The sequence below is a fragment of the Chenopodium quinoa genome, unplaced genomic scaffold, assembly GCF_001683475.1.
Source record: "Chenopodium quinoa cultivar QQ74 unplaced genomic scaffold, ASM168347v1, whole genome shotgun sequence".
NCBI classification, from domain to species: Eukaryota; Viridiplantae; Streptophyta; class Magnoliopsida; order Caryophyllales; family Amaranthaceae; genus Chenopodium; species Chenopodium quinoa.
The window spans coordinates 1729927-1751982 of record NW_018742238.1 but is presented as its reverse complement, the minus strand read 5'-3'; the positions used below and the strand labels follow the sequence as shown (position 1 = coordinate 1751982).

General features: G+C 42.8%; 1 protein-coding gene across 1 annotated transcript; it reads left to right on the top strand.

Annotated features, from left to right (window-relative positions):
- The first annotated feature begins 692 nt into the window (after positions 1 to 692).
- On the top strand, positions 693 to 21831 carry LOC110735814 (G-type lectin S-receptor-like serine/threonine-protein kinase At1g11330). The gene is made up of 2 exons (XM_021916002.1): positions 693 to 786; positions 20771 to 21831. Exons 1-2 carry the CDS (start codon positions 693 to 695, stop codon positions 21829 to 21831), a joined length of 1155 nt encoding a protein of 384 aa, XP_021771694.1.
- The last annotated feature ends 225 nt before the right edge of the window (positions 21832 to 22056 follow it).

The following is a 22056-nucleotide window of genomic DNA, read 5'->3' as shown; positions in this document are numbered from 1 at the left end:
TGACCAAAGATACCCCAGACAGTATCACTTTGAACAAACTGCAAATTGGCAAAAGAAAGCATGATAAATTACCAATGTTGCTCAAAGATACCACAGGCGGAAGTTACCGGCTGTGGCTGTACTGAATTGTACAAAAAAAATTGATCTGGAGTTTTTAGGGAAAGTTGCCCAAAGACCCCCCAGGCGGTGCAATACCGGCTGAGGATTCTCACAAACAACTCATGAAGAAAATTGTACAGAAACACCACAGACGGTAAAGAACCGGCTGCACATCCGTTAAAACAATAAATAAAGTGGCTGATTTAAAGATACCCCATATGGTATAGGACCGGCTAAGGTGTTAGCAAAGCAGTTAAGAAAGAAATTGCTCGCATATACCCCAGACGGTGTGAGACCTGCTGAGGGGCAGCAAAGCAATTCAAAGGAAAATTTTTATTGAAGATACCCTAGACGGTATAAACCGGCTATGGGTTTGATGAATGCAATTCACCATGAAATTGCTTGAAGATACCCAGACGGTATTAACCGGCTGAGGGTCTATTAAATGCAACTCACCATGAGATTGCTTGAAGATATCTCAGACGGTGTAAACCGGCTAAGGGTCTATTGAATGCAACACACCATGAGATTGCTTGAAGATACCCCATACGGTGTAAACCGGCTGAGGATTTATTGTAAAAGTGCAACCCACAATGAGATTGCCTGAAGACGCCCCAGACGGTATAAACCGGTTGAAGGCCTACTTGATGCAATTCATCATGGGATTGCTTAAAGAAGCTCCAGAAGGCATGAGACCGGCTGCAGCTTTAAAAAAAATAAAGATGGAAGAAACCGACAAGGTCAGAAGGATACCTAAGTGAGACGGGCAAAGAAATACTCAACCGGTATCCGGATGTGTTGAAGTTGGAGGTTGTTTGTAAGAAAAAGCAGGCGGGATCGGGAGTTCTCTCTTTTTCTCTCAAATAATTTCTCTCTCAAGATTGGCAAAGTGAGAAATGAGAGGAGGGAGGTTCCTATTTATAGGAAATCCCAGAAGGCGAACCGTCACCTTCCCCCTCCAGTTTCAAATTCAAAAACATAGAGGGAAGGAGGCGAATCGTCGCCCTTCCGCATGGTGACAAGTGTCACAGGTGCCACGTGGCAAGCCACGTCACACCTGTGAGGGGCAAATGTTTGGGGTAAAAATCACCCCTGCCACGTGGCCCAATGAGGGCTTGACACGTGTCACCCTCATACAGGCCCAAAGGGATCCAATCAGAGGATGCCACGTGGCATTGAACCCCCAATGGGGGAGCAGATTCTCGTCTGCTATAAATAGAGGAATTATCCTCATTTATTGGCATTCAAAAAATACACACACAAATCCCGAGCAATATTAATTGCGGAATCTCTTTGAATCAGAGAGAAATACCCATCTACTTTTCGCACGTTTACTCATCCGGAATCATACTAACTTGATCTTCGGAGGCGAAACTCCTCCCAACCGGAGTTTCGTGGTTTTACAGGTACAGAAGTCAGGCGCGCATACTCAGTATTGTAACTCTCCCGAGGGACTCCAAAAACCCCCGAAACAGTATCTACTTGAAAAAGGAGGCAGTTTTGGAAAATATCCAGGCGATTCAGATGTTCTCTTGTTTGTAAGCTACACAGACGGTAGGCCAGCTGTGTCAAGCGAAAATAGTTGGAAATTTTGTGACGTCTGTAATGCAGGCGGATCAAAAACAAACGACGATAAGCAAATCCTCTCAAAGGCAAAGAATCTCTTGTCTGAAATTTTTTGTCAATGTGCAAAAATGGGGGGATGAAAACGCTATACATAGAAGGGTAAAAATCAGGGGCATCACTGTAATTTTTCCAGAAGGTGAACGATTAAATCGTTCACCAGTGCCTGTGTGACAAGTGTCACAGGCGTCACGTGGCACGCCACGTCATCCTTGTGAGGGGCAAATGTTTTGGGTAAAAATTCCCAGGCCACGTGGACCAATCAGAAGGTGACACGTGTCACCCTAGGAGAGGTTCTAAATGAAACAATCCCAGTTCACACGCGGCACTCCCATCAGCAGGAAAAAAGACTGCCTTCGGGCCCAATTCCCGTGACAGCCCATCATTCCTAGGATTCTGTAACCTAGGAAAGTGGCACGAATCCCAAGACCCTATAAAAAGGGGAATGCTCCCACCTAGGGAACACACATTCATTAAATTAAACACGAAAAAAAAAAAACCAGAGCAGTCCACGATTGCAGATATTTAATTCTCACCTCAGAGAATATTCCTGATACCACTTTACGTTCCGCACTTTTTACATTCTCCGTACACGTTCTAACTAAAAGAAATGGTGTCCTTCCAACAAGTGTATTATTCTGATAGAGGGTTCAGAATTTTTACAGAGCTAATTTTTCAGTGAGGTCAAGTAATCAGAATGCCTAGGTGGAGGCCGCTTCCGATCAGTAATATTAAGGTATAATTAATATTACAGCTTAATCTTAACTGAACCCTTCGGGTCGAACCCAATCGAACAACCGATCCGAAACGACGAATTAATCCAAAGGATTTAATGAGTCGTCGGAGTTTTACGAACACAGACGTCGGATATCGAGCCTAGGGCGTCGAGGCCGAGCGTCGCAAAATCACAAGCAACAAGTACGAGCGAAGCCGTAGCATCACACTAGGCTACCCATGTGAAATGCTAGGCTAGGCTAGCTCAACGCAAGCCTAGACGCACCATGTGCGTGCTAGGCGCACCATGGTGTGCTAGGCACGCCATGCGAGCTAGGCGCACTAGGCTGCCCATCGCAGCACCATGTGCGTGTGTGCGTGCCTTCGCATGGCACAGCAGCACCGAAACGTGTGTGCTTGGGTGCCTAGGCGCCATCGCAGGCCACACGCACCAAGCACAGCCCATCGCAATGCTGGGCACTTGCGTGCGTGCGTGTGCGTGTGTGTCTCGCACCATCGCCAAGCACTAGCATGCGTGGCTCGCTAGAAGCACGCATGCTGGGCCATGCGAGCGTGAGTGCCAGGCTAGCAGCTAGAACGCAACAGTAGCACGAGCATCGCCCAGCACAGCTCGCACTTGCTGGCTGGGGAGATGCGGGCTTGCTGGCTGGTGCTAGCTAGCAGCACTAGCTGGCGTGCTAGCTAGCTGCCAGCCCAGCATGCTTGGTGGCGGTTTTGTGAGGAAGTGGGGACCAACTAAAGCCTTGGGGAGCAAGGCAATGGTCCCCCCCTCCCCATTCCTTGAGCCTCACTTATCTCTCTCTAATTGCGCCACTTGTTGCGTTGTGATTGATTTAATTATTTATTTAATTTAGAATTAAATAAATTGTTAAATTTACCAACTCTCCCACATTGGTGGGAGATTGGAAATCAAGGGTCCATTTCCCTATAAATACCATGCCTTGTTATTGGGAATGGACATACTTGAGTGGAATTGAAAAGGCAACTCTATAATTGAGTAAACCTTGAATTCGTAAAACTCCAAGTTTATATTTTTTTCCAGGCCTCAACTAACCTTCGAGGCTTAGGACGATTGGGTCGGGTTCGAGGGTACGATCCCATCGAAGGCCTCGCATTATCGGGGTTCAAGTAAGAGCTCATAGTTGAGCGAAGCACACGTCAAAGGTATATTCTTTTATCCTTTCTTATGCTTTAAATTATGTTTTGCTTGTTAATTTCATTTATTATGGAGGCGGGTCTTGGGGGTTTTCTTTTCGCGTAGTGAGGGTCACTACGAAACCCTACAACGGTATCGGAGCCATGTTCATTTTAATTTTTGCAATTATTTATTAATTAAGGTGTTTTAAAGTAAGATTTAAATTCTGGTTTTGCTTTTCTAATTAGATTAGAAGCTCGTTTTAATTAATTTTAAAACTCGTATTTTTCTCGATTTGGCTGTCGAACCCAGATTTTTGCTCAAAAATAGTGTTTTTTGGGTGGAATCGACATTCTGAAACAGATTTAACTCTCTTTGAGAACTGTCCAAAAGCCAAATTCGAACCAGAAACCCAAGTTTTTGGGGTTTTTTCCTTTTTCAACAAAAATTTTAAATCTTTTTAAGCCTTGATTAATGCAATCATTACAAGGCTCCCTAATCTTAAATCTTTACAAAAATTTTAAATCTTTTTAAGCCTTGATTAAATGCATTATTGCATCCCTAATCTACTGCTATTTTAAATATCCTTAAGCATAATTATGGAGTTTTAATTAGTGCTTGAGTTGATATGCTATTTGTCACACAAACTTGATTTTTCACAATTATGCAAATAAATTGCATTAATGTGTGAATGTTTGATGTGAATGTGTATTTTAAGTTCCTAAGTATGTTAAAGATCCAATCTTTAAATGTTTAAATGATTGGAACTTTAACCCTAAATTCCATGATTGAACTAAGATTGGATTTTTCCATTTTAGTTGATTAAAATCCTTGAAGTTCAAATGCTTGTGAGTAAATTTTGATTAATCTTCATATTGGAAGATGTAATCTTGGTATTTTACACAAGTATAAAGTTGGAAAATTTTTATCATTAGATGGTTAATTAATTTTTCCAACTCCCATTTGTCAAATCCATTATTAATTTGCATATTGGCTAAATTAATTATGGACATAGCTCATTCAATTTCAAGCATAAAGAAAGACCTAAATTGTTTCAAAATAAAATTTTGGATGATTTAGGCTTGTGCGCCATTAAATTGAATTTAATCAAGTTAGACTTATTTTATTTTCATATTTCCTCAAATTGATTCTAAAATAAATTTGAAATTAATTTATGCCACACATAAATCAGGATTAAAATCCCGAGTAAAATGCATGCAAATCGATGAAAAACCGCAAGCATCACCAAGGCTAGCCGGGCTGCCTAGCAGCCCGCATGTAGGCTGCCTATGGTGCGCACATGGGCTGAGCATTGAAGGTGCGTGCCTGTATGGCGAGGGGTGCTAGTGCACTAGGCTTGGGCAGTGGCGTAGGCTGCTGGATGCTTGGGGATGCTTTTTGGCAGCGTGGTAGCAAGCACCAGCCAGCCCACCACTTGTTGGCAAGCGTCAGCATGCGAGCTAGCATGCGTAGCATGCGTAGCAAGCAGCTGGTGCTGGCCAGCGTAGTGTGCTGTGCTGGGCGCAGCATACTAGCACCAAGCGCCAGCACAAGCTATGATGCTGCTGCTGCGTGTGTGGCGAAGGCTGCTGGCGTGCTTGTGCTGCTGCTAGGCAGCGAGGCAGCAAGCCCCAGCCAGCCAGCCCACTGCTGCCTAGCAGCCATGGTGCGCAATGCACCATGCATGGTGGTGGCTATTTTGCTTAATTTTTGAGCTATGTATTTTGCAAGAATTTTGCCGGTTTTAAAATATTTATGTAATTATTTTAATAAGGTTAAAACCTCATTTTTCGGTTTTTGCAAAATTTGACAAATTATGGGTTAAGCCAACTTAATTAATCGGATTGATTAAGTATGGATGTTGAATTTAGTGGGAGCTTAGTTAATTACGTGAGCATTTTGCACCTTAGAAATAATGGATTAAACAACTTTGACTAGTTTTAATTAGGCGTGTTAATCAGATTAACCACCTAAGTTAGTTACTAGTTTTGCGTGTTTAATTATGTATCTTGTAATGTGCATGGGCCATTCACAAATAGTGCATGGGTGAATGAAAGATTGTTTTCAAAACAGGTTTTGAGAAAATGGCAACTAGTGGGACCCGACTAGGATAGAAAATACGGACTGCATTCCGTTATGTATTTTTGTAAATCTAAATACGGTCTGCGAACCGTTAAGTATTTTTGTACTCTAGAATAATCTTAGTCGTAGTAGCTAGTTATTTTATTTTGGCAAAGATGTCTGAAGACGGCGTTTCGATGAAGACGAGACAAGAAGAAGACCCTTGAAGATTTGAAGATTTCAAGGGGTCATGCTAGTTGCCAAATGCATCAAATTTATGCTTTATATATATTATTGTTATATATGAATGTTAGATGCATGTCTAGGATTTCAAATGTTGCGATGATTAGTTAAGTTCACTTAAATCAACCAACATAGAAACCCTAGGTCCCTTAAAATATTGAGCTAAAATTTGCCGTTCCAAGAACAACACTTACCGAACTAATGCGCGTATGTGATGGGCTACGCCAAAGCGAGGCATCACTACTTCCTTAGGAACGTAAGGTATACTAGGTATACAAGTTGTCTTGGTTAAGCTCAACGATATCAGTAAGGAGTCCTTAGATGTCGTGGCAAAAGAGATAAAATGTCAAGAGTGCATTAGATGCGACGTTTTATCAAACCGAGAGTAGCTTAGAGCTATTAGCAATTGGATTGCTTACCTTAAGATATTTAATTTTAAGACAAGCCAAAGCATGCTTAACCATTTCTTGATCTTTAGGATCTCGGAATCATTTTATTCTCGCCTAAAAGGGACAAATTTATTAATGCGTGGATAAAATGCTCAATAAGATTGAAAATTTGCATGAACGCTTTTAAATTTCAAACTTATTGGTTTATGAATGGTATTTCATTTCAAATTCTTTCAATTGTAGAACAATGTCTGCAAGTAACTCAAACAACAACCCTATGTGCCCGGGTCTCCCCGATAAGTTGGCTATCAAGCTTAACTTGACAAACCTTGAAGAATGGGTAGAGGAACTCAGGAAAACTCTCCGGAGTTGTTCCAAGGAGTATGTTTTGGATACTTCCCTCCCAACCCTCTGTACCAAGAAAGACTTGAGTGACGAAACTTATTGTGCATGGTCCAATGATTGCAAATTAGTGTCACAACTCATGGCTAACTCCATCCCGGAAGAATGGAAAGAAAACTTCCATTCTCTTTTCCGGACTTATTCCTTGGAGGACTAAGGGATGTTGTCGGTGTGAGATTCTCTAAGAGTTTCAACAACAACAATGATGGACTCTTGTTTGAGGTGACTAGGTCACTTACAGACATGAATGTGAAGCCATCAGATCAAGGTTGTCTTGCTAAAGAGAGGTACCATCTTTAGTCTACAGTCTGCAATACAAAGTTGAGACCGGGTATGCCCCTCCGACCCCATGTGGCAAGAATGACTAGGCTCTTCAAGCACATGGAACTCCTCGGAATTCCATTAGAAGATGGAATGGCTGGTCATATTATGCTCACTTCACTCCACTAAGGATGTGATGCACTAAGGGCATATATTTCTGAAAGAAAGGAGACACATTCTTTGACGAGTGTGGTGGAGCTTACTTCACCGAGCCAATTCATTTGGGGCAACCAAAAGACCATCAAGGAGAAGGGATTTCAAGAAGGTCAAGGCAAAGATGTGTTGCTTCTATTGTGGTGGGCAAGGCCACTACAAGAGAGAATGCAAGCTCTTTCGGGAAGAGGAGGAGAGGAATGGAGCATTTGCCTCAGGTATCTTCCTTAAACACTTGTGAGTTAAGCTTATCATAGGTATTAGATACCAAGTATGACTCACTTTATGTTGCCTTTTCAGGGACCAAGTGAGAAGCTTATCAAGTTTTGGTGCAAGGACAAGTGACGACAAAGATGGTTTTTTCGGTCGTGCTTACATGCACTATTTTGTCTATGACATGTAATTAAACTAATCTTAGTTTTCATCATGCTTTTTGAACATACTATGATCTATGGTGTTGGACACCTAGTTATTTTGAATGTAAGACTTTGACAATGGTTGTTTCAAAATTGTCTTGCAAATATATGTTCAATGGAAATTGCATGTTTTGCATATGATTAGACAAGAGTTGATACCGCTAACTAAGACCACTAAGAATTCAACTTAGTTAACAAACATTAGTAGACATGGCTATATCTAATTAATGTCGAATAAATCTGAATCTTTTGAGAAATTCAAAGAATTTCATAAAGAAGTTGAAAATCAACTTGGCAAGAAAATTAAAGCACTTCGATCAGATCGAGGTAGCGAATATTTGAGCCATGAATTCAACGATCACTTGAAAGAAAATGGTATTCTTTCAGAGTTGACACCTCCTGGAACTCCTCAATAGAACGGAGTATCCGAACGGAGGAATCGAACCTTGTTAGACATGGTTCGCTTAATGATGGGTCTTAGTGAACTTCCTATCTCTTTCTGGGGACATGCGCTACAAACCGCGGCACTAACACCGAACCGAGCTCCGTCAAAAGCTGTTGAAAAGACTCCATATGAATTATGGACTAAGAAACCTCCTAGGTTGTCTTTTCTCAAGATTTGGGGATGCGAAGCATATGTCAAACGTTTAATTTCGGAAAAACTTCACCCCAAATCAGACAAGTGTTTCTTTGTGGGATATCCAAAAGAAACCAAAGGGTATTACTTCTACAATAAATCCGAGAACAAAGTGTTTGTTGCTCGTGATGGTGTCTTTTTGGAGAAGGAACACCTTTCCAAAATGACAAGTGGGAGGAAAATCGAACTCGACGAAGTTCGAGAGGACGAGCAACAATGTCAACCTGATAAAACTGACAATCTAAGTGCTTTGGAAGCAGCTGAGAAGATTAGTCATAATCAAACAGACAAAGTAAATGCTCAACCCATTACCCTTCATAGGTCGCTACGGCAAAGATCTCAACCAGACAGATACCTTAGTATTGTCTTAACCGATGATCAAGACATCCTAATTATGGATGGTGATGAGCCAGCGACGTACAAGCAAGCTATGACGAGCCCCAACTCTGCTAAATGGCAAGAAGCCATGAGATCCGAGATGGACTCCATGTCTGAAAATCAAGTCTGAGACTTGGTGAATTGCCCGAGGGTTACACACCCATTGGTTGCAAATGGATCTTCAAATTGAAGACAGACAAGGATGGAAATGTATCGATATACAAGGCTAGACTGGTGGCAAAAGGTTATAGACAAATCCATGGGATTGACTATGAAAACTTTTTCACCGGTTACAATGCTAAAGTCTGTCCGGATTATCCTAGTGATTGCTGCATATTACGATTATGAAATATGGCAAATGAATGTCAAAACCGCCTTCCTAAATGGGATTTTGGAAGAAACTATGTACATGACACAACCAGAAGGTTTTGTTGATCCAAGCAACGCTGGAAAGGTATGCAAGCTTAAGAAGTCCATTTATGGACTAAAGCAAGCTAGTAGGAGTTGGAATCTGCGATTTGATGAAGCCATCAGGAAGTTTGGTTTTATCAATAATCTAGATGAATCTTGTGTATACAAGAAGGTCAGTGGGAGTGTCATCGCATTCCTAGTCCTATATGTCGATGACATACTACTCATTGGAAACAGCACAAAATTACTAGAATCCGTAAAGGGCTGGTTGGGAAAGTTCTTTTCAATGAAGGACTTAGGTGAGGCACAGTACATATTGGGCATCAAGATCTATAGGGATAGATCTAAGAGGATGATTATATTGAGCCAGAGTACTTACATTGATAAAGTACTGGCACGATTCAACATGCAGAATGCCAAAAGAGGGCATCTACCCATGTCCTATGGCGTAACTCTCAGCAAGAAACAGTGTCCACAGACACCTGTTGAGCAAGAGAGAATGGATCAGATTCCATATGCTTCGCTAATTGGGTCGATCATGTATGCCATGATATGCACCAGGCCAGATGTATCGTATGCTTTAAGCGCTACGAGCCGATACCAATCAAACCCAGGAGAGGTGCATTGGACTGTGGCCAAGAACATCCTAAAGTACCTAAAAAGGAATAAGGATAAATTCCTGGTTTATGGTAGCCATAAAGACCTGGTTGTTGAAGGTTACACCGACGCTAGCTTCCAGACTGACAGAGACGACTTCAAGTCACAGTCACGATATATATTCTGTTTGAATGGAGGAGCGTTTAGCTAGAAGAGTGCCAAGCAGAGCACCACTACAGATCTACAACTGAAGCCGAATACTTGGCTGCTTCAGAAGCCGTTAAGGAGGCTGTTTGGATTCGCAAGTTTGTCAGTGAACTTGGTGTTGTACCCTCCATCAAGGGCCCGAAAGATCTCTACTGTGACAACAATGGAGCTATCGCTCAGGCTAGATGAAAGGAATGGTGTCCTTCCAACAAGTGTATTCATCCGATAGAGGGTTCAGAATTATTACAGAGCTAATTCTTCAGTAAGGTCCAATGATCGAAATGCCTAGGTGGAGGCCGCTTCCGATCAGTAATATCAAGGTACAATTGATATTATAACTTAATCTTAACTGAACCCTTCGGGTCGAACCCAATCGAATCACCGATCCGAGACGACGAATTAATCCGAAAGGATTTAATGAGTCGACAGAGTTTTACAAATACAGACGTAGGAAATCGAGCCTAGGGCGTCGAGACCGAGCGTCGCAAAATCACAATCGACAAGTATGAGTGTAGCCATAGCAAGGCTAGGCTAGCTCATCATAGGCACTAGGCGCGCCATGGCAGCCCTAGCATCATGCCTAGGAGCTATCGCAGCCCTGGCATGATGGCTAGGCACCATGGCTGGCTATCGCTAGCACCAGGCGCGCCAACACAGCCCTGGCATCATGCCTAGGCGCTATCGCAGCCCTAGCATGATGCTGGGCGCCATCGCAAGCCAGCAGCCCATCGCAGGCCTATACGCATCACTAGGCGCACCATGCGTGGCCTAGGATGGCTGGGCGCCATCGCAGCCCAGGCAGCATCACTAGGCACACCATGCGTGCCCTAGGATGGCCTGATGCCATAGCAGCCCTAGCATAGTGTTATGCGCATGGAAGGACCACACGCACCAAGCACAGCTAGTGCTAGGCACAGGCTCTTGCGTGGTGCGTGGTGCCTGGGTGAGGCATGTGCGTGCATGGTGCAAAGTGCCGGGGCTGATGCGTGAGGCTGTGCGAGAGTGTGTGCGAGGGGCTGGCAAGCTAGAAAGCAACGTCAAGCCAAGCATGCGTGGCTTGCTAGCAGCACGCATGCTAGGCATTGTGTGCGAGTGAGATGCGTGGTGCGCATGGTGTGGGAGTGCGTTGCGTGGCGAGAGGCCAGCATGCGTGGCTCGCTAGCAGCACGCATGCTGGGCCATGCGAGCAGCGATGATGCGTGGGATGCTAGCACCAGCGCCAGCACGCACCAGCAAGCATCAGCAATGCTGCTGGGCTAGTGCTAGCATGCTGGGCTAGCTGGCACAGCCAGCTGGCACGCTAGCTGGGCAGCAGCTTAGGGTGAGGCGGTTTATGAGGAGAGTGGGGACCAAGGCTTTGGGAAAGCCTTGGGGAGCAAGGAATTGGTCCCCCCACCTCTCCATGGTCCTCACCTAATACTCTATCTCTCCTTGACACTTGTCGAATTGTGATTGCATTTATTTATTGATTTATTTTAGAAATAAATTAATTAGCAAATAAAACATTCTCCCACATTGGTTGGGGAATGAGAATCAAGGGATCATTTCCCTATAAATACCAAGCTTGGTATTGGGATTTGATACAACCTTGAGTGGAATTAAAAAGGAAACTCTAGAAAAGAGTAAACCTTTGATTCGTAAAACTCATAGTTATTTTGTCCGGGTCTTGACTAACCTTCAAGACTTAGGACGCTCGGGTCGAGTCGAGGGTACGATTCGTCGGAGATCTCGTCTTTTCGGGATTTAGAAGTAAGAGCTCTTTGGGAGCGAAGCACGCGTCAAAGGTATAATTCTTGTCCTTAATCTTGTTTGATTAAGTTTATTATACTTGTTTAATTGCTTTAATTAAGGGGCGGGTATTGGTGGGTTTCCTTCCGCGTAGTGTCGGGTCACTACGAAACCCTACAGCGGTATCGGAGCCACGCTCCTTTTAATTTTTGCAATTATTGTTTAATTAAGGTGTTTTAAAGAATTCAATTTTTCTGGTTCATGTTCATCTAATTAGATTAGATGCTCGTTTTAATTAATTTTTTAAAACTCGAATTTATTTTCGATTTGGCTGTCGAACCTAGATTTTTGCTCAAAAATAGTGATTTTTGGGTGGAATCGACATTCTGGAACTGTTTCAGTCCTTTTAGTGTTGTCCAGAAGCCAAATTCGAACCAGAAACCCAATTTTTCTGGGGTTTTTCGTTTTTCAACGAAAATTTTAATTCTTTTTAAGCCTTGATTAATGCAAGCATTACAAGGTTAGATTAAATGCACATTTGCATCACTAATCTACTGGTTTTAAAATATCCTTGAGCATAATAATGGAGTGTTTATTAGTGCTTAAGTTGATATACCAAGTTATCACATAAACTTGTTTTTCACAAATTTTGCAAATAAATTGCAATAAGGTGTGAAAACTTGTTGTGATTCTGTATTTTAAGTTCCCAAATAATGTTAAAGTTCTAATCTTTAATGGTTTAAATGATTGGAACCCTAACCCTAAATTCCATGTTGAACAAAGTTTGGATTTTTTCATGTTTTGGTTGATTAAAATCCATTAAGTTCAATTACTTGTGAGTAAAATTTGATTAATCTTCATATTGGAAGATGCAATCTTGGTATTTTACACAAGTATGCAAGTTGGAAAATCTTTATCATTGGATGGTTAATTTATTTTTCCAACTCCCTTTTGTCAAATCCATTATTAATTTGCATATTGGCAAGATTAATTTTGGACGTAGCTCATTTTATTTTAAGCATAAAGTTTGACCTAATTTTGTTCAAAATTGACATTTTGGATAAATTTAGGCTTGTGCACCAATTAAAATAAATTTATTTTAAGTTAGACTTAATTTTATTTTATTTTCCCTCAAATTAATTCTAAAATATAATTTGAAATTAATTCTAAAATATAATTTGAAATTAATTCATGTCATACGTAAATTGAGATTAAAATCTCGAGTCATAGCACGCAAATCGAGGCAAAACACCCAAGTGCCACCAAGGCTAGTCGGGCTGCCTAGCAGTCCACATGTGGCTGCCTGTGGTGCGCACAAGGGTAAGCCATGATGCGGCTGTGCTTGCTGTGTGAGGAGGGAGGCTATGGCTGGGCTTGGGCAGTGGCCTTGGCTGCTGGCTGCTAGGAAGAGTTGTTAGGCAGCGTGGTAGCAAGCACCAGCCAACCCCCACTTGCTGCCAGGCGCCAGCATGCGTGGTGCTGGGCAGCGTAGTGTGTTGTGCTGGGCGCAGCATGCTAGCACCAAGCGCCAGCCCAGCTATGTTGTTGCGTGTGTAGCGTGAGCTACTGGTGGGCTTGTGCTGCTGCTGGGCAGCGAGGCAACAAGCCCCTACCAGCACCACGCACCATGGCGTAGGGGCCATGGGCTGCCTAGCAGCCATGGTGCGCCATGCATCATAGGATGATGCCCTTTTTTGCTTAGTACTTGAGCTATGATTTTGCGATTTTTCCTGTGTTAATAATTTTAATTAATTATTTTAACGAGGCTAAAAACCTCGATTTTCGATTTTGCAAAATTTTGACAAATTATGGGTTATGCCGACTTAATTAATCGGATAAATTAAGTACGGATGCGGAATTTAGTGGGAGCTTAATTAATTGCGTTAGCATTTTGCGTTTAGAAATAATGGATTAAACCACTTTGACTAGTTTTAATTAGGCGCGTTAATTGGATTAACGACCTAAGTTAGTTACTAGTTTTGCGTGTTTAATTATGTATTTCGTAAAAATTGCATGGGTCGTTCACAAATAGTGAACGGGTGAATGAAAGATTACTTTCAAAACAGGTTCTTTGAAAATGGCAACTAGTGGGGCCCGACTAGGATAGAAAATACGGACTGCGTTCCGTTATGTATTTTTGTAAATCTAAATACGGTTTGCGAACCGTTAAGTATTTTTGTACTATTAGATTTATCTTAGTCGTTCTAACTAGCTTCTTTTATTTCATTTTGGCCAAGATGTCTCAAGACGGCGTTTCGACGAAGACGAGCCAAGATGAAGACCTATGGAAATTGAAGATTTCAAGGGGTCATGCTAGTTGCCAAATGCATCTAATTTTATGCCTTATATATTGTTGTTATATATGATTGCTAGATGCATGTCTAGGATTTCTATTATGTTGCGATGATTAGTTAAGTTCACTTAAATCAACCAACATAGAAACCCTAGGTCCCTTAATAATATTGAGCTAAAATTTTCCGTTCCAAGAACAACACTTACCGAACTAATGCGCGTACGTGATGGATTACGCCAAAGCGAGGCATCACTACTTCCCTAGGAACGTAAGGTATACTAGGTATACAAGTTGTCTTGGTTAAGCTCAACGATATCAGTAAGGAGTCCTTAGATGTCGTGGCAAAAGAGATAAAATGTCAAGTATGCATTAGATGCGACATTTTATCAAACCGAGAGTAGCTTGGAGCTATTAGCGATTGGATTGCTTACCTTAAGATATTTAATGGTTAAGACAAGCCAAAGCATGCTTAACCATTTCTTGATCTTTGGGATCTCGGAATCATTTTATTCTCGCCCATAAGGGATAATCTTAAAATGCGTGGATAAAATGTTCAATAAGTTTGAATATGTGCATGAACGCTTTAAATTTTAACTTATTGATGTATGAATGGTTTTTCACTTCAAATTCTTTCAATTGTAGAAATCATGTCTGCAAGTAACTCAAACAACAACCAATTCTCTTTGCGCTCAATTCTCGACAAGGAGAAGTTGAGCGGGCCAAACTTTCTTGATTGACAAGGATAAAATGTTCAATAAGTTTGAATATGTCTCCGGATCTTCAAAAGACTTTCTTTGAAAAGGAGACAGCCTTTGAGATCATTTTTGAGCTTCAGAATATATTCCAAGAGCAGGCCCGAACTGAAAGGTTCGAAACCCACAGGCAGATCCTTGAGAGCAAGCTCAAGAAAGGAGAGCTAGTCAGCCCGCATGTTCTCAAAATGATTGGATTATTTGAAAACATGGAAAGGCTTGATGCTGGGTATTCAACCGAAATGGAAATTGACATCATTCTCCACTCTCTTCACAAAGGCTATGATCAGTTCAAGATGAACTATAACATGCATAGTATGGAGAAAACCCTCACCGAGCTTCATGGTATGTTGAAGCAAGCCGAGCAAACCCTCAAGGATGATGGCAAGCATGACATGCTCATGGTGAGGAAGGGCAAGCCGTTCAAACGTGCGGGCAAAAAGAAGAGCTTTAAAGGGAAAAAGAAGAAATTCCCGCCTAAGTCAAAGTTTGCCAAGGGCAAAAAGGACAAGAAGGCAGCTTCTTCTAAATCTGATTCCGAATGTTTCTACTGCAAGAAGAAGGGACATTGGAAACAGGACTGCCTCAAATTCAAGGAAGATAAGAAGAACGGCAACGTTGCTTCTTCATCAGGTATTTTCGTTATAGACTTAAACTTCGCTAGCAAAACATCATGGGTATTAGATACCGGATGTGGCTCACACCTTTGTTCCAATGCTCAGGAACTAAGGATAAGTAGGAGGCTAGAGAAGGGAGAGGTCGAGCTTTGGATCGGCAATGGAGCAAGGATGTCTGTCGTCTCCGTTGGAACTCTCAGATTGTCTTTTCCCACTGGGCTTGTTCTAGAAGTTGAAAACTGTTATCATGTTCCTAGAGTGACCAAAAACATTATTTCAATATCGGCGTTGGACGCCAAAGGATTCAAATTTCGAATTAAAAACAATAGTTGTTTTATATATTTTGATAATGTTTTATATGGAAAGGCACATTCAGAAAATGGTCTTTATGTGCTGTCACTAGACAAACAGGTCTATAACATCGAGAATACTGCCAAAAGGGCTAAGACCATCGAGTCGAATCAAACCTACTTGTGGCATTGTCGTCTTGGCCATATTAACATCAAACGCATTAAGAAACTTCTTCAAAAAGGTGTTCTTGACTCATTCGACTTAGAGTCGTTTGAAAATTGCGAAGGATGCTTATTAGGCAAGATGATAAAACAGCCATTCTCCAAGTCGGGAGAAAGGGAAAGTGACTTATTAGGTCTAATACACACGGATGTATGTGGACCTATGAGCACACCCGCAAGGCAAGGTTACCGATATTTCATCACTTTCATCGACAATTATAGTAGATATGGCTATATCTACTTAATGTCGAATAAATCTGAATCCTTTGAGAAATTCAAAGAATTTCAGAAAGAAGTTGAAAATCAACTTGGCAAGAAAACTAAAGGACTTCGATCGAATCGAGGTGGCAAATATTTGAGCCATGAATTCGGCGATCACTTGAAAGAACATGGCATTCTTTCATAATTGACACCTCCCGAAACTCCTCAATGGAACGGAGTGTCCGAACGGAGAAATCGAACCTTGTTAGACATGGTTCGGTCAATGATGGGTCTTAGTGAACTCCCTATCTCGTCCTGGGGACATGTGCTACAAACAGCAGCACTAACACAGAATAGAGCTCCATCAAAAGCTGTTGAAAAGACTCCATATGAATTATGGACTAAGAAACCTCTTAGGTTGTCTTTTCTCAAGATTTGGGGATGCGAAGCATATGTCAAGCGATTAATTTCGGACAAACATCACCCCAAATCGGATAAGTGTTTCTTTGTGCGATATCCAAAAGAAACCAAAGGGTATTACTTCTACAATAAATCCGAGAACAAAGTGTTTGTTACTCGTGATGGTGTCTTTTTGGAGAAGGATCACCTTTCCGAAATGACAAGTGGGAGGAAAATCGAACTCGACGAAGTTCGAGAGGACGAGCAACTATGTCAACCTGACAAAACTGACAATCTAGATACTTTGGAAGCATCTAAGAAGATTGGTCAGAGTCAAACAGATAATGTAAATGCTCAACCGATTACCCTATGTAGGTCGCAACGGCAAAGATCTCAACCAGACAGATACCTCGGTATCGTCTTAATTGATGATCAGGACATCCTAGTCATGGATGGTGATGAGCCGGCGACATACAAGCAAGCTATGACGAGCCCCGACTCTGCAAAATGGCAAGAGGCCATGAAATCCGAGATGGACTCCATGTCTGAAAATCAAGTCTGGGACTTGGTGAATTTGCCCGAGGGTTATACACCCATTGGTTGCAAATGGATCTTCAAAGTGAAGACAGACAAGGATGGAAATGTATCGATATACAAAGCTAGACTGGTGGCAAAAGGTTATAGACAAGTCCACGGGATTGACTATGACGAAACTTTTTCACTAGTTACAATGCTAAACTCCGTCCGGATCATCCTAGCGATTGCTGCATATTACGATTATGAAATATGGCAAATGGATGTCAAAACCGCCATCCTTAATGGGATTTTGGAAGAAACTGTGTATATGACACAGCCAGAGGGTTTTGTCGATCCAAGCAACGCTGGAAAGGTTTGCAAGCTCAAAAAGTCCATTTATAGACTGAAGCAAGCCAGCAGAAGTTGGAATCTGCGATTTGATGAAGCCATTAGCAAGTTTGGTTTTATCAAGAATCCAGATGAGTCTTGTGTATACAAGAAGGTCAGTGGGAGTGATATTGCATTCCTAGTCCTGTATGTCGATGACATACTGCTCATTGGAAACAGCACAAAATTATTGGAGTTCGTAAAGGGCTGGTTGGGAAAGTGCTTTTCAATGAAGGACTTAGGAGAAGCATAGTACATATTGGGCATCAAGATCTATAGGGATAGATCTAAGAGGATGATTGGATTAAGCCAGAGTACTTACATTGATAAAATACTAGCTCGATTCAACATGGAAAATGCCAAAAGAGGGCATTTACCCATGTCCCATGGCATAACTCTCAGCAAGAAACAGTGTCCGCAGACACCTGTTGAGTGAGAAAGAATGAATCAGATTCCATATGCTTCGCTAATCGGATCGATCATGTATGCCATGATATGTACAAGGCCAGATGTATCGTATTCCCTGAGTGCAACGAGTCGATACCAATTGAACCCAGGAGAGGCGCATTGGACTGCGGCCAAGAACATCCTTAAGTACCTGAAAAGGAACACGAATAAATTCCTGGTATATGGAGGCCACAAAGAACTGGTTGTTGAAGGTTACACCGACGCTAGCTTCCAGACTGACAGAGACGACTTCAAGTCACAGGAGAGGCGCATTGGACTGCGGCCAAGAACATCCTTAAGTACCTGAAAAGGAACAAGGATAAATTCCTGGTATATGGAGGCCACAAAGAACTGGTTGTTGAAGGTTACACCAACGCTAGCTTCCAGACTGACAGAGACGACTTCAAGTCATAGTCGGGGTATATATTTTGTCTGAATGGAGGAGCGTTTAGTTGGAAGAGTGCCAAGCAGAGCACCACTGCAGACTCTACAACTGAAGCTGAGTACTTGGCCGCTTCGGAAGCTGCCAAGGAAGCTGTTTGGATTCGCAAGTTCATTAGAAAACTTGGTGTTGTACCCTCAATCAAGGGACCGATAGACCTCTATTGTGATAATAATGGAGCTATCTCTCAGGCCAGGGAGCCGAGAGAACACCAGAAGGTCAAACACGTGCAAAGGCGATTTCACATGATAAGGGAATGGAAATCCGAAGGTGAAATCAGAATTTGTAAGATCGGCACGGATGATAATGTAGCCGATCCTTTGACAAAACCTTTGCCTCAAGTGAAACACAACAAGCACATTGAGGCAATGGGAATCAGGCATGTTAGAGACTGGCTTTGAAATTCCTTGTACATGTGTTTTAATTAAATAGGATATTTAATGTAAGACACTGTATTGAAACCATTCATTAATGGAGTAATAAATTTTTGTGCAAAAATTATCATTCACTCCATTACAATTTAATTGTGGTTTAGAATTAAATAATGAGTCCATTCGATTTACGGAAATATTCAAAACAGGGTATCAAGATCATGTCTTGGATAAAGAAACACCTATTAAGTGAACATTGAATATTAAATCGAAAAGTATCCCTAATCGAGGTCATCTAACAAATGGACGATTGATGACCGCCATAGATTAGTGTGTAGTATGATTTACAGCACCGTTTCTTGTGCTGCGAGGACGTGACGGTCATAAATCATTTGCACAGGTACAGTTTGGAACTGTACTGGATAAGACCTATTAAAGTACTTTAAGAAAATTTAAAATTTTGTCATAAGTATATTTCTCATTGTGACTATCGGAACTTATTTCCTCCGACCATGAGTACTGTGAAGTTTTCTTGTTTGAGTACTAGGCTCTTTGATGTTTCCAAACGTCTGCCGTAACTGGGGATCATAACGGGAACACTCGGGAGTCTATGTCCTCTTAGTAAGAAGAACTTACAATACAAGACTGGGATTGTCCCCCTACTAACAATAAGGAAAATGTTTTGTTGTTTATAAGGCCGCTCGAAGAGTGAGACTGTGAAAATGCATGGCCGTGCTCAGATGGATTTTAGAAATCATCTGCTTATTGACAGTCGAACTCGGACATCGAGAAACACTTCTGAACGTAATAAGAATGACAAAGAATCTTGCCTTATAGTTCACGAAGAAACATTAAGTGACATAGGAAATGAGCTATACACTATATGCACACTTGTCCGGAAGGACAAGTGGGAGATTGAAAGGAATGGTGTCCTTCCAACAAGTGTATTCATCCGATAGAGGGTTCAGAATTATTACAGAGCTAATTCTTCAGTAAGGTCAAGTGATCGGAATGCCTAGGTGGAGGCCGCTTCCGATCAGTAATATCAAGGTACAATTGATATTACAACTTAATCTTAACTGAACCCTTCGGGTCGAACCCAATCAAATAACCGATCCGAGACGACGAATTAATCCGAAAGGATTTAATGAGTCGAAAGAGTTTTACGAATACAGACGTCGGAAATCGAGCCTAGGGCGTCGAGACCGAGCGTCGCAAAATCACAATCGACAAGTATGAGCGTAGCCATAGCTAGGCTAGGCTAGCTCATCATAGGCTCTAGGCGCGCCATGGCAGCCCTAGCATCATGCCTAGGAGCTATCGCAGCCCTGGCATGATGGCTAGGCACCATGGCTGGCTATCGCTAGCACCAGGCGCGCCAACACAGCCCTGGCATCATGCCTAGGCGCTATCGTAGCCCTAGCATGATGCTGGGCGCCATCGCAAGCCAGCAACCCATCGCAGGCCTATACGCATCACTAGGCGCACCATGCGTGGCCTAGGATGGCTGGGCGCCATCGCAACCCAGGCAGCATCACTAGGCGCACCATGCGTGCCCTAGGATGGCCTGATGCCATAGCAGCCCTAGCATAGTGTTGTGCGCATGGAAGGACCACACGCACCAAGCACAGCTAGTGCTAGGCACAGGCGCTTGCGTGGTGCGTGGTGCCTGGGCGAGGCATGTGCGTGCATGGTGCAAAGTGTCGGGGCTGATGCGTGAGGCTGTGCGAGAGTGTGTGCGAAGGGCTAGCAAGCTAGCAAGCAACGTCAAGCCAAGCATGTGTGGCTTGCTAGCAGCACGCATGCTAGGCATTGTGCGCGAGTGAGATGCGTGGTGCGCATGGTGTGGGAGTGCGTTGCGTGGCGAGAGGCCAACATGCGTGGCTCGCTAGCAGCACGCATGCTGGGCCATGCGAGCAGCGATGATGCGTGGGATGCTAGCACCAGCGCCAGCACGCACCAACGCCAGCGCCAGCACGCACCAGCCAGCACTAGCGCCAACACGCACCAGCAAGCATCAACAATGCTGCTGGGCTAGTGCTAGCATGCTGGGCTAGCTGGCACAGCCAGCTGGCACGCTAGCTGGGTAGCAGCCTAGGGTGAGGCGGTTTATGAGGAGAGTGGGGATCAAGGCTTTGGGAAAGCCTTGGGGAGCAAGGCATTGGTCCCCCCACCTCTCCATGGTCCTCACCTAATACTCTCTCTCTCCTTGACACTTGTCGAATTGTGATTGCATTTATTTATCTATGAACACGTTTCTTCTATTCTTATTTTGCTTTAATTTATTTTTTGGTTCAGTCCTAGCTAATGTTAGCACTACTCAATATCTAAGAGACCCAGATGAATTAGTCTCTAGGAATTCCACTTTCAAATTTGGGTTTTTCAGCCCTGCTGATTCGACTAATCGCTATGCTGGTATATGGTACAATAAAAATGATTCTGATGTACTCGAAGTCATTTGGATAGCCAACAGAGACAGACCACTTAATAACTCTTCTGGGGTGATCAGTATATCCGAGGAAGGTGATCTTCAACTCTTGAATGGACAAAACAACACTTTTTGGTCAACAAAGATAGCAGCTAATCATGAGGTAAATAATTCAGTTGCTCAGCTTTTGGATACTGGAAACCTTGTTTTACTTTCAAATGTCAGCGGGGATGTCATCTGGCAGAGTTTTGACTATCCTACAGACAACTTGATGCTGCGAATGCAAATAATTGTTGACGAGGATACAAATACATCACGGCGGCTTAATTCTTGGAAGAGTGCTACAAATCCATCCACTGGACGCTTTAATGCTGGCATTAATCCTCGCTTACTTTCTGAAATTTTCGTTTGGGATGGTGACCGTCCTTATTGGCGATCTGGACCTTGGAATGGTCATGTATTTATTGGAGTACCAAGTATGTATTATTTTGCTCTGATTGATGGATTTCGTCTTGATGATAACTATGAAGAAGGCACACTTGGCCTATCATTTTCGACGTCTAGCCAAAGAGTTACAGAACACTATGTTCTGACTTATGATGGAGTAGTGCTACAAAAAGAATGGGATGAAGATACAAAGAATTGGACAACCATATGGAAATCTATAGAAACTGAATGTGATGTTTATGGTAAGTGTGGGGAATTCGGGACTTGTAACTCAAATAATTCGCGTATATGTGGTTGCTTGAAGGGCTTTGAACCAAGAAATAACCAAGAATGGAGCAAAGGGAATTGGACAAGCGGTTGTGTTCGGAGAACATCTTTGGAGTGTGGGGCTATAGGATCTGAAGAAAATGGGTTTTTGAGGTTAAGGAACATGAAGGTGCCATATAATGCTAGGCTAGGCTACGCATGTGAAGTGCTAGGCTAGGCTAGCTCAACGTAAGCCTAGACGCACCATGTGCGTGCTAGGCGCACTAGGCTACCCATCGCAGCACCATGTGCGTGTGTGTGCCTTCGCATGGCACAGCAGCACCGAAACGTGTGTGCTTGGGTGCCTAGGCGCCATCGCAGGCCACACGCACCAAGAACAGCCCATCGCAGTGCTGGGCACTTGCGTGTGTGCGTGTGCGTGTGTGTCTCGCACCATCGCCAA